The sequence below is a fragment of the Pygoscelis adeliae genome, unplaced genomic scaffold (genome assembly GCF_000699105.1).
Source record: "Pygoscelis adeliae isolate BGI_AS28 unplaced genomic scaffold, ASM69910v1 Scaffold298, whole genome shotgun sequence".
In the NCBI taxonomy this organism is placed as follows: Eukaryota; Metazoa; Chordata; class Aves; order Sphenisciformes; family Spheniscidae; genus Pygoscelis; species Pygoscelis adeliae.
The window spans coordinates 2,181,923-2,195,203 of NW_008825303.1; the positions used below are offsets into that span (position 1 = coordinate 2,181,923).

Below are 13,281 nucleotides of genomic sequence, written 5' to 3' on the forward strand. Positions count from 1 at the left end.
TCAGAAGTTGCCATCATGCTAGTTTCAGGCCCAGTCCTATCACGTCTGACATTCGTGTAGGGCTGACAAGGACAAGCAACCTTAAAGTAATGTTAGGACTAAGAAGAGAATCTGGCCGGGGAGGAAGGAAAAAGGGGTGAGTATGGCAGGGAAGGGGAAGAGAGAGGTACAGAGAGGGACAGAGATCAGAGGCCCAGATAACTCAGGTTCAGGAGTTGGGTTCAGGAATGGCAGCCAGACTAAGCTGTGGCCTGGTCAACACAGCTAAGCAATCTACATCTAAGTTGTAGGCTTCTGTGGGACAGCATACTAGTGCTATGTTTACAGGTAAAACTAGGCTTCAGGCTGTGCTTGAGTCAAATATCATCAATCAATCATTTGCTTCTATTGATTTAATACCACATGTACTACAGATTAATGGACTCCTAATTATACATTGCCCATTTTCATTTGAAAACTCCTGAAAGTTTTTCAACAAGGTATAACAAAAATACTGGCAACATATATGAAACTAACATTATGTAATATTTTCTTAACACACAGTAAAGCCTGAAGAACCAAAAAGAGTTTTACAGTCTTACCCATCTGTCTCTTGAGGATGATCTAGTCTGAATAAGTTCCATGTTCTTGCAGGCAAGCAAGCGACTCCGAACTTTATATACACAACGGTATACTTCTGCCAAGGCTTTGCCAGGCTGGTACCTACAAAAAAGAGACCCAAAATGGGAAAGAAAAAAAAAAAAAATCATACAAACTTTCTTTTAAAAATTGAAGTTGAACTTTTAAAAGCAGCTTTAAGTTACTTGCCTGCTCTCACCACAAGCTTGACTAAGTAAACTTGTATGTTTCAGAAGAGCTGCAAGGACAAATCTGGACACGGTATCTAGGAGTGATTCATTACTTAAAGTTGCAGTATCCCAATCTGAAAATAGAAAGGATTCATCAAAACTGGCTACTGATTCTAATGAACAAATATATTTTCCATGACATCATTAAAAAAAAAATCTTATCCATTTAAAATCTTTCAATTTAGAAGTAGTTTTAATGCTTAAGAAATAAGTTTAGCATCAATAACTCATAAATACACTGCTTCAGACAAATGTGTCTTGGCCTGCTCAAGGTACTTAAGTGTAACAGTCAGCCAAGGGCGTGCACACAAACTGCCACCAGAGACTCAAAGAGCTGAACTTAGGGTGCAACCTCTCTTTCAAGCAAGGATATTGAACTGGAGCTCTTCTCTTTACTGAGCCACTGATTTACATAGAACTTGTTCAGAAACACACCATATTTGAGACTTTCTGCTCTTTTACACGTGGTTGAAACCACATTCAAGAATTATCTTGCAGACTCACTTATAATGAAAAAGCCTTATCTCCAGTAGGAAAGCCAACTATTAGCACAAACTTCACTGCTAATATTAACAAGAGAGATTTTCAGGTCTCAAAATTAAGGTTCATCCAGTATTTTCAGAAACTGACTTTTTCAAAATAATTTTGCCCCAACTTTAAAGAGAACCATTATGAAAATAATATTGTTCTACTATAAAATAACCGAACTGCCAAGCAAACCTCCACAAGGTGCCATAATTTTTCATGGGGAAAGAAAGTATTACCGTCCCACTTCCTTACAAATATCTTTGTAATGTTTTTTTCAATTAAATATTATCTACGAATCCTTGCAAACTGCTGTAGAAATCACAAAAACTTACCTGGCCACATAAAGTTTAGTCTAACATACCTACTCCACAGCAAGTTCGGTTACTTCGCATTTGATGCTATGCTAACCGTCACCATACAACTTTCAGTCAGCTTGCATTGTGAACAGAGCAGAACCACGTCAACTTCTAAAACACCCAATTCCATAACCAAAATAATATATATTAGCCCATTCATCTCGGATTTTGCAAACAGACAACCAGCATTTTTTACTGGAATTCCTACTTCTGTGGAATTCTGCAACAGAATCCTGTGTTGCTCTCAACAGGCACACACCACCATTTGCTGTCTTCTTGATCTGGCCTAGCTTGGCCAGAGCTACAGAAAATTATCTCTGGATCCAGTAGAGAGTTACAGTACAACCACAATGCTTAGTGGACGTCATTAAAAGGAGACCTGGGAAGCTTGAGCGGGAACCCAGACTTTAGGCAATAAGCATGAAGAACCATTAATACTGTAAGGCCAGCCTCCCAGAAGATGACTTACCCTTTCACCCTATTCCTAACATATTTGCAAGCTACTTTGCCTTCCCCATCTCCTCCCCATCAACTTTTCTTTTTAATTCCAAGTTTCACCCTGCTCTACTAGGAAAAGAGAAACACCAACAACTGAGTAAGCAGACAAGAGTCTCTTTTTCCAGTTTGGAAGGAAAAAGAACATTGAACTACATGTTTGCCAACAGAAAAAGCAAAAGAGAGACTGTGGAACATGACAATAAATTAAGTTTATCATGTTGCAGAATTAAAAGTTGTTGCCAAAGAAAATATTGGATTCTGCTAGGCATGCAGTTGAAGCACACAATACACCACTTCTTGCTCTCTCACACACACGTACGTACATATTTTCAACATCTTACCTTTACTAAGAGCATAGTCTTGCATACTGATCCAGAGGCTCCGTGCTGGCTCTTTTGTACAACCCAAGGCCAAATCAACATAGACAGAAATCTCAGGTCTCAGCTTATAATCAAATGGCTTCTGTTCCTCATTTCCAGATAGGGCCACTTCTAATAAGGAGCTCATGCATTTGTCTATAAGAAGGGAAATACTCAAGAAGTTAAACTCTGCAAATTTTGAGGATTATATGCATCTATCTAAAAGCGTATAAAACAGCTTTCACTCTCTACTTCGTTTAAAAAAGAAATAATCAAGACATCTCATTGTCCGACTACAAACTCGGGTTAGGTAAGGAATAAAGTGACTTTGAGTTACAATTTATGTAAAACGTATGAAGATTTAGAAGCATTATCCAACTCTGCTTCAATAGCCATACGCTTGCAGTTACTCTATCTTCAGACATGGACCCATTTCAAAATACTTTGTCTTGTAAATAAGTCTTGAAGTGCTCTACTCAGAATCAGAGGAAGAAGGAAATATGAACTAAGAGGAACAGGCCAAAGAGAAGCAGAAGCAAGTGCATTATTCAGATAGGAAGGGATGACTAGAAATACCAATGCTGAGTCCTGTTAACACGTCTGGTAGATCAGAAGGATTCAAGTTTGTTGTTAATAGTATTATTTCTAATTAATAAAAATTCCACTTTGTAAGTAGAACAGAATTTAAGATAATCTTTTTCAATAATAAATATGAACAATGAAGCCCCTGGCATGTCTGTTAAATGCTGAGCATCTAAGAGTAAAACATTTAAAATTAACTCAGTGAAGTCAGTGTTACTTCTTTCACTGAGAAACTGCAGAATTTTTTCTTCTGTAAGCATTTACAAGACCCTTTGTAAACTACAGCATATACTTAAATATCCATTTTCCAACTTTTTGCATTACTATGTAAATAGACAAGAATGCTGAAAGACAAACCCCAAGTACACAACAGAAATTTCAAAACTGAACACAAATATTTACAATGACAATTACACACTTGCATTTAAGAGCTTACCTAAATGAGGAATATCCATTTCCACTCCATCACTGAAAAGTGGAGTTTTCAACCAATAGGCTGTATCTTGTTCCTCGGGGGACACTGGAGGTCCTTGAAGCATGCCACCAAGACACCGCCCAATAAGCAAAGCTACAGTTCTCTCTAGATCAACAAGCCATACCCAAGACTGGGCAGGCTGTGGTAAGGGCACTCCAGCAGGATCAATTAATTCAGGTCCACCTAAAAGTATTACCAATGAATTGTCAAATTAGTCACTGTTGCCCAAATGTTAAAAACAATTCCAAAATTAGTAAAATTAATAGATCTTGTTAATATTTCCCAGTTAATAGCAGATTTGCCCTTCAGTCAACAACCTGTAAACTGAAGAAACAGCAGTTAGGACAAACAGAACGCTTAACATCGTAACTTCAGCAGCAGCAGAGGCCATCACCATTCACAGGACAACTGTTCATACTCAATGAAGTAAAGGTTCTTTTAAACTCTGCCCAAGCACCTGTTTTGTCCAATACGTATTTCTTTGCATTCTGATAAACATGCACTGATAAATAATACAACTGGAAACAGCACTTAATAAAAGCAGAAAACTTTGCCAAAAAATATTAATGAAAAATTCAATGAATGGCAAATAAGTATAGCACCTCCTATCACAAATTTCTGTTGCTTTACCTCTGTTTTTATATTTCTATTTCATTGGCACCAGAAATATCTGGTGGCACATGTTCAGGAATTTAGCAGGTAAATAATGATTTTAAAGTTAAAATTCTATTACACCACAAAATGCAAAGCAAAAGCAAAATTTGGACATGAAAGTAAACAGATCATGACAAAATTATCTATTAGCTGCATCAGGGGAAGTTCAGATTGGACATTAGGAGCAGGTTCTTCACTGAGAGGGTGGTTGCTCACTGGAACAGGCTCCCCCAGAAAGTGGTCACGGCACCAAGCCTGTCAGAGTTCAAGGAGCATCTGGATGACGCTTTTAATCATATGATTTAGTTTTAGGCAGTCCTGAGAGGAGCAGGGAGTTGGACTCAATGATCCTTCCAATGTGAGATATTCTAAGATTCTAAAATTAGTGTTTCTTTTACAAGAATGATATTTTCCTGTTTTACAAACCTAGTATTTTCAGTTCAATATATATTTCCCATATTGCTCTTGGATGCCCACTCAAGTCAATATATATTCTGGGTTGACAGAATAAAGAAGTTTGCCTGCAGTTCAAAATATTTCACAGCAAGGGACGTTAATACATTTAAGAATTTGAAAAGGAGACATAGCAAGACACTTTAAAAAAAAAAAAAGCCATCTTTAAAGGGAAAGTTAAGCTCCCACTATAAAAAGGTGACATGCCATTCTTTATTTTTCAGATTAAAAGTGTGTTAGTTATTACACTTACCATGAAGTGGCCACTGTAATTCTTGATCTTCTAAAAGGGCTGCAGCAGGTAACAGTCTATTAAGACGATCTAAAGGTGGCAACAGATCTAGCAGGTAACTCAACAAAGGCCGAGCTACTGATACTGGCAGTAACAATAATGAGTTGACAATCTGAGAGAGCATACTACCAGCAGCCGATACATAAATCACATCTACAGAGGAAAAAAAAAACCCAAACAAATAAGCCATAATTATAATTCAGAATATAATTATATTCCAAGCACAATTTAACAAGTCAGAAAGAATTGCATAAAAATATCTCAGCTGTCTCAAAATGTCTCAACTGTACATGTTGAATTGGGGGTTCGCTTAATAATTATTAATCCATTCCATATTCTACTTCCGCGCTTTTCAGCAATCTCAAAAAAAGTACTTTTAAAGAGAGAAATCGAGAACTAACGAAACTGAAACAATAATGCACAGAGACAATATCCTCTCTATTCTGTATTTTTCCTGTATGCAAAATGTTGTATCAAAAACATGAACCAGACGCTATCCTTGCATAGACACTTAATCTCTTCCTTTGGGGGAGGTTTGGGATGTCTACTTTATACAGACATAGGGAAAATAAGGTATTTTATTATTCAAATCTAAACAAACAAGAACTGCCCTAAGCTTACGGTGCCACCATTACCGATTTTTCCATGAACATTTACCTCTCAGTTTTTCCCCAACACTACCATTCCAAGAGCTTTCCTTAAGCAGTGTTGCAGAACGGGAATAGATGTCTGTTGCATGAGGCAATAAAAGCTGAAGGTGTTTGTGAAGCAGTGCCACACTGCTGGAATTCTAGAAAGAAACAACCAACCAAACGTAAGAATAACTCTGTAAATGTATTTAAGGGGTTCATTATTTAAATCCATTTAGCTTTCACATACTCAGAAGACTTTCAACAGGAATCTTACAACATTCTGGTGCTCATGCATATTGAATTAATTTTTCCCCCCTAAATGATAAAAATAAGGACACACACCTCACTAACACTGTTGATGTGGCAATAAGCCAGCAACTGTTTCTGCAGCGAACATAAAAGCTCATGAAGATGAGCAGGTTGGCTGTTTTCTGATGATGATGTACCCAGTAAAAATTTATCACTGTTTTTTTCCAGTTCTCCAAAGGCTTGGTCCTATTAAGACAAAAAGGGGAAAAAAAGAACAATTAACTCTGTCTTCAAATGCTGTATTACTTTACTATCACCTTAAAAAGAAGCTTTTTTTTTCCTTTACCATGTGCACCTGTGATTATCAAAGAAATCGGATAATGTCAAGTGGATCATGGGACAACCAAACTTGAAACTACAATCATTTAGAATGCCACAGTAGTGATTGTGATAGCTGTCAAGCGAACATCTCTATTCTAAAAGGGGTATTTTCAGATGCAGAAATATTTTTTCATTTAACTCACCAAGGATAACCAGATGAAAGAACTCACTCCCCACCCTGACCTCCAAATCACAATATGTTAAAATAAGTAATAACCCTTTAGACTTTATTCTGGGCCGATACATAAAATGTTTCAGGTTAGAATCCTTCCTTGCGTTATCTAGGGTGGCAATAAAAGGAGCAGAAGGTAGCTGCTTGACTTCATTCTGTATTCTTTTGAAAAAATTGAGTTAGTTTCAAGTAGCAAATTCAAAGTAGATAGCTCAATCTAGATGACTGGTGGAGGTCTAGAGAAAAGAACAAAAAACTACCAACCCTCACCCTCAGGAGACAGGGATACTATGCCAGAGAAGTAAAATCTCCAACTTCTTTTCGCTGTTGTATTTAACTGGCTAGTTGAATAAAAAGGCGAGAGAGTCAGATACTTGCTTTTATGCTCCCCTAAACTTTTCATCAGCCTCTACTGTTACACAGCTAAGAACAACAATCTGTTTGACACAGTAGGTATAATAAGATGGTTGACCTGTACTTGCTGAACTATTATAAGGTAGTTACCCTAGTGAAGTTAATTAAACGGATTCACGTTCCTGGTGTCTGCCTATCTTTCTCTGGTGGCTCAGATTATACTGACAGAAAGGGTTCCATACAATCTACTTACTTGATGTGTTACATTCTATCTTCCAAAAAATTTTGAAGCCAAAGTAAGAGCAATAAAATACTTTAGTCTGATATGAAACCATCTACATTTACATAAGTCAAGTTAAACAATATATACCACTGTAATAACATTAGAAGCATAACATTAGAGATTATTTAATTGATTTTAGTCCACTTCAGGACAAATACATATGGCAATGCTACTTTAGATAAACAAAAAGAGCACCATTTTCTGAAACCGGGGGAAAAACTTTTAACCCTTCTAAGTATTCAAAATGCATTACCATTTAAAAAAATAAATAAATAAATACAAGGCCTATACATACTGTATAAAATCCCAAATTTCTTAGAAGAGTCTTCATTAAGATTTCAGCTAGATGAGTATCTGGATGACTGCTCTGGACAGCATACGTTTGATCAGAGAGATTTCCATAGCTGATACATAATGAGGAAGTTTCTGTGGCATCGGATGGTGAGCTATAGCCAAGCAGGGAAGCTACATGGGTGTGATCCTGCAAGCTTGTCAGAATAATATCCAATTGCATTCTCTACAGAAAAATGTTTAGACACAAGAAACACTCTTTGTTAATGAAGATAAAATAATAAGCTAAGAAGAAAAAAGCATCAGGCATAGTTATGCAACAAAAATATTCTAATGAGACGTGAAAATAAGCTGGAGGACTTTACCAAAAAAATCCAAACAGTTTTTTCTGAAGATTTGTAGTATTAGAGAACAGATAAATATACTGAATGATATGACCATACCCAGTAAAAATCTGACATTAAGAGAGAGAGATTAGACATTGGACCAAATGCTTTCTCCAGTTTGTTCTAGTTATCTGATTATTTGGGGGTGGGGGGCAATTACCCTAATCTATACATAGGAAAAAGGAAAACGGTAAAAAGCAGGGCACGCATACATACATCTCCACCAAGGGAGGTGGCAGATGCGGAATAATGACCTTTAATTTCAGTATTATTCCCCGCTATTGCTGGTTACGATCCCTGAAAAACCTAAACTTGCTCTACCCTAGTAATTGTTGGGGGTTTTAGTTTGTACTAATCTTCAGAAATCTTTAGAAAATTAGAATTAGAAGATTCTTCTTCATAGTTTCAGTATCAGTGTAAACCAGTCTATTCCATAGTTTATAAAATAAAGGATTTCACCAGGATCCTATGTGTACAGAACTGAACAATAGTTTCTTTCATTTTTAACCCGAGACTACTGCTGAAGCTTCAGTTCTACCTGCCCTGAAGGACAGGAACCGATGCTCCTTCAATTTCTTTCCTTCCATTTCTAGGATACTGGGCAAGTCTCCTAACCCGCATTAATTCCTGTTCTTTACATTCAAGAAAGAAAAAGAAAAAAAGGAACATCCCAGTCATCTTTGCAAAGCAGGGTGAAACCCATGTAGGAAAAGCATTATACAAGTATTCTTCCCAGAAAATAGTTAATTTTCTGTTACCAAGCCTTGCTAAATCAGGCTAGTATTCAAAAATATCTAACCTTTAAACTTGCTTAGATACTCTAACACAGCAATTCCTAACCTTTCTGTTGTCAAGCTTCACTTGAGAAAACATGTAGTGCTCCTTACCTCACTAGATTCTGATTTAGCCAGGCTACAGATTTTGTTAAGTTAGGCTTTGCACTGCATCTCACCAATAAGGTGCTTGCACTCTGCAAATGAGGCTCACCTCATGGTTCAAAATGTTCTAGCAAAAAAAAAACCCAAACCAAACCAAAAACAAACCACAAGTGCTTTCAAAGCACGGCATATTTTTATTTGACCTTACCTGTCCTTTTGATAAGCTTTCCCATCTATCAGGACCTTGGGGTAGAAGAGAATGTAGCAATTCCATTCTCTCTCGCAATGGAGGAAGTAGCATAGTTGCTCCTACTGACAGAGTCTCAATTACGACCTAAAATTAGAGCAGCAGAAAATACTTTTTCAGTGGGGGGAGGGGGGGGTGGGAGAGCCAAGGATGTATCCAAAACATCCACTTAATTTCGTTTAACATCAGAATTCTATCACACAATAGCACATTTATCTTTTATTCTGTGATGCAAAGATATGCGGTACACTAAAGGACTGAAATGAGACCAACATATTGTCCAAACAATAAAAAATTCTTTCTAAGTTGCTATTTCCTGGAAGAGTGCCATCTCAGGAGAGGTTACTCAAGTTAGTTAGTTACCCAATCCACAACAGTAATATTTCAGGCTCATTATTACAAGCAATAATAATTAAAATGTTACAAAATAAAAGCAGCTTTTTGAAATTCTCATGCGAACATTCTCCTCTGCTTTCAGATCATAAAACAGTGATGGTGATTTTTTAACTTTAATGAGTAAAACTGGTAAGTCAGAATCATGTTCATCAGAGTGGCAAGTTCAGAAAGTCAGAAAAATCTCTAATTACACAGTCAAAGAAAGAAAGAAAAGAGAGTAGTAGAATTTTCACATGTAAACAAAAAAGCATTACTTACTTCCTGAATTTCATCAGGGACAGAAGAGTCCATCAGTCTAAACAACAAATTGCGAAGAGGACCAGCTTGCCGGCCAAGAATGCTAGTAGCTACACCTCCAGCCAGGGCAAGCGCAAGATGATTAGAAAGCAGCTTCAAACATAATTTAAGAAAATTGTGATGTTCCCTGTAAAAAGAAATACATCCCTGTTAATCTCTCCGCTTATTAGCCTTACTCCCTTTCACTTATTTGTGCACGAAGCTTTTAACTCTCATTTGATTTTGCATACCAGAAAGATAAGCAAATTACAACTGGGACTTTAAAGAAACTCCTCTGAAAACCTACTGCCGATCTGCTTAGAAGAACAAAAACCAAAACCAGAATTGAGAAAAGTGTCTTTGTGGACAATGGTTCCAAGGGGCATTCAGTTTAGAAAAGTAGTCCCATGAATTAGGAGGCAAAATCATCCCAAAATACACAAACAGACAAACAAATATATTCCTCACATAAAGGGAAAAATAAACCTTTTAAGAAGTAATAAATGTAATCTTCTCGGAAAAGATTTAGGAGTACAACAATTGGATTAAAAATGAAAAGTCAGGACATTAATTACTAGTCTCCTTAAAAAAAAGAAAACTTTTGAAAAATTTTGTAGCAAGGAAAAAAGATTCATAAGGATCTTTTATATTTATAGTGTCTTCTGCAAACATCAGTGAGGAAACATTCATGCTTTCGTATTTTATAGCAATACATTTAAAACGTCACCTTTGGTGAAAAGACTCAAATCTCGAAGCTGTAATAACAATTACTGATGATTTGTCAAGAGGCTGTTTTAGTCAACACGGCACTATCAAGATAGGCTTAGTTTTGTTGCATTTCATTTTCTGGAGCACCTTCCAGAAAAGACAAATTTGTGGAAATGCATAAAGGCTCTCTAAATCCAAAGCAAGGAAAATGCTTCTTGCATATATATTTCAAATCTAAGTGACATTTCATGTCTATGAATCTCATGTTTGTGAGAAGCAGCTTGCATTTTCAAAACTAATGGAATACCTTATCTGAAAAAAAATAAAAAATAAAAAAATAAAACAACCCACATGGAACTGATCATGAAATATCCCAAACTGCCCACTAATAACCTCTGTCTGTATCAGAAGCAAACTGCTGTAACTGTAACACTACGCCTCATTACAAAGTTTCATAGACAAATCAGATCCTGAAAAAACTGAACTGCCTTTCTCCATTGTGTTCATTCAGATGGAAAACAGTTATGCTACTTGACATAACCTGAACAAGAGTCATACATGACCTTTAAAAAAGTCTTTCATGCATTCTGAACAATTTCTATTTCTCCAGAGGTGATCAGAGACCTTGAGCTGCAAGGAGGAAATAGCCCATCCTCACATGCTAAAAACGCTTGTAGAAAAATATCCTAATTCCTTAGATAGAAACAGGATTTTATTAGAGCATTGATCCCAACTCAAAATGCAATGGCAACTATACATCTCCTGGTCTGAGCATCATACATGTGTTAGTCAATAACTGAATGTATGGATTGATGAATTATCACTTGAAGAGGTTTATTTTGCCTAAGCTTATCAGTAGATGACACTCAGTAAGCATCCACTCAAACTGGTTACAAGAGGAAAAACTTGCAAAGCAGAAATAATGTACAGAAATAGTAAATGCATTTCAACTATATAGAAAAATGTGTTTTAAAGGATAACTCGAAAGAAAATATTTAATTTAGTGCATAATTAAAATAAATTCCAGACAAAAGATCCTGCTACATTTGACATACTGAAAAGCTCCTGTGTTATACAAACAAACAGCACCTGAAAGAGCAAATAAACCAGACTTACACTTATTAAAGAAAAGACTAACCAGGACTAAGCCACACACCACTGCTGTAAAGAAAAAAAATCTATAAAAATCTATAACATGCATATGCTGTATATACCTTGATGAAGGAAAAGGAAGAGGAGGAATTTCGCTGTTAATTTTGTCACAGTAGTGCTCAAGAAAAGAACGAAGATGCGAAAAGGTACTTTCTTCAAGGTCTACGCAGTAGGGTCTGTGCCATGCAACAACTTGCCTGGAATCAAACATCAAAATAAGTTAACTACTGAAAATATTCCAACTGCTTTAATAAATTAACAGTTTAAGTAGGTTGAGTACACGCTTGACCAAACCAAATTTTTTCTTACAACAAACTAATATGATTGAGGCAGACTAACTTCCTGATCTCCTTGAAGGTATTTTCTGCATTTTTTTTTGTACAAATGCCAGATTACAAAGAGACTTTGATACAATGTAGGGAGAATTTAAAAGGGGTAGTACCACTTAGTACTATTTGAGTCTCACTATTTTCCTAATTGATTTTTCTAAGGTAGCTCCCTTTAAAACAGGGCATTTGAAATTCTTCCCGAATTATCTTCCAAATATTAAGTTTTTCTATTCCTTTGTGTTAGTCCACATATAAATTTGAAGTTTACCAGTTCACTTCAATCACTTGCTTATGTCTTTGATGTGCTGGTTTTGGCTGGGATAGAGTTAATTTTCTTCACAGTAGCTGGTATGGGGCTGTGTTTTGGATTTGGGCTGGAAACAGTGTTGATAACACAGGGATGTTTTCGTTACTGCTGAGCAGTGCTGACACACAGTCAAGGCCTTTTCTGCCTCTCAGCCCCCCACCAGCGAGCAGGCTGGGGGGGCACAAGAAGCTGGGAGGGGACACAGCCGGGACAGCTGACCCCAACTGCCCAAAGGGAGATTCCACACCATGTGACGTCATGCTCAGCATATAAAGCTGGGGGAAGAAGGAGGAAGCGGGGGACGTTCAGAGTGATGGCGTTTGTGTCTTCCCAAGTAACTGTTACGTGTGATGGAGCCCTGCTTTCCTGGAGATGGCTGAACACCTGCCTGCCCATGGGAAGTGGTGAATTAATTCCTTGTTTTGCTTCGCTTGTGTGCGCAGCTTTTGCTTTCCCTATTAAACTGTCTTTATCTCAACCCATGAGTTTTCTCACTTTTACTCTTATGATCCTCTTCCCCATCCCACCCAGGGGGGAGTCAGTGAGCAGCTGGGTGGTGCTTAGTTGCAGCTGGGGTTAAACCACAACAACAACCAATCTATTTAGGTACCTGTTTTTAGTTTAGGTTAACACGTAACCATCCAGAAATTTGTTAAGATGTTTAAATCCACGTCAGTAATTTGTCTAAACTTCCCCATTTCCCAAAGTCTTGTGCTTAGTTTACTCTTTGTTACACTAAAGGAAACTGCCTAAGCCACAAAAAAATCCTGTCAGAAGCACAAAATAAAAAATACTGAGTTGTTTCTCCTCCCACTGCCTAACTTGTAGATTTTCAGTAAACAGAGCTATTTTTTGTCTAACAGCGGGTAAGAAATCTTCATATACAAAGAACTAATATCCAAATCCTTGGTGCTGCTACATTTTCACTTGTAATCTTGAACAGTTTAAAAAGAAGAAAGAAGAGAAGAGGAGGAAAGAGAGGAAGAGAAAGAGAAGGAGAGAGAGGAAGAGAGAAGAAAAGACTGTCCAGTTCAAAATATTACAAGCAGAATACTTGAAATGCATGACATGGTTAACACCTTCAGGAAAGACTTACATGTATCCCAAAGTGGACTTGTATAAAAAAATTTATACCTGTCCCCCAACGTCATTGTTACCTGTCCCTTGGAAGAGCTGTCCAGGCAAGGCTATGGGA

At 37.1% G+C, this 13,281-nt stretch overlaps 1 protein-coding gene across 1 annotated transcript in view; it reads right to left on the bottom strand.

Annotated features, from left to right (window-relative positions):
* The window catches only part of HERC1 (HECT and RLD domain containing E3 ubiquitin protein ligase family member 1), an 87,619-nt gene that overhangs the window by 64,049 nt on the left and 10,289 nt on the right, over positions 1–13,281 (bottom strand). The window contains 12 exon segments of the mRNA XM_009330100.1: positions 582–702; positions 808–922; positions 2,572–2,745; positions 3,608–3,829; positions 5,007–5,198; positions 5,703–5,835; positions 6,020–6,172; positions 7,412–7,633; positions 8,880–9,005; positions 9,573–9,738; positions 11,513–11,647; positions 13,244–13,275. Coding sequence (XP_009328375.1) covers positions 582–702; positions 808–922; positions 2,572–2,745; positions 3,608–3,829; positions 5,007–5,198; positions 5,703–5,835; positions 6,020–6,172; positions 7,412–7,633; positions 8,880–9,005; positions 9,573–9,738; positions 11,513–11,647; positions 13,244–13,275 — 1,791 coding nt within the window.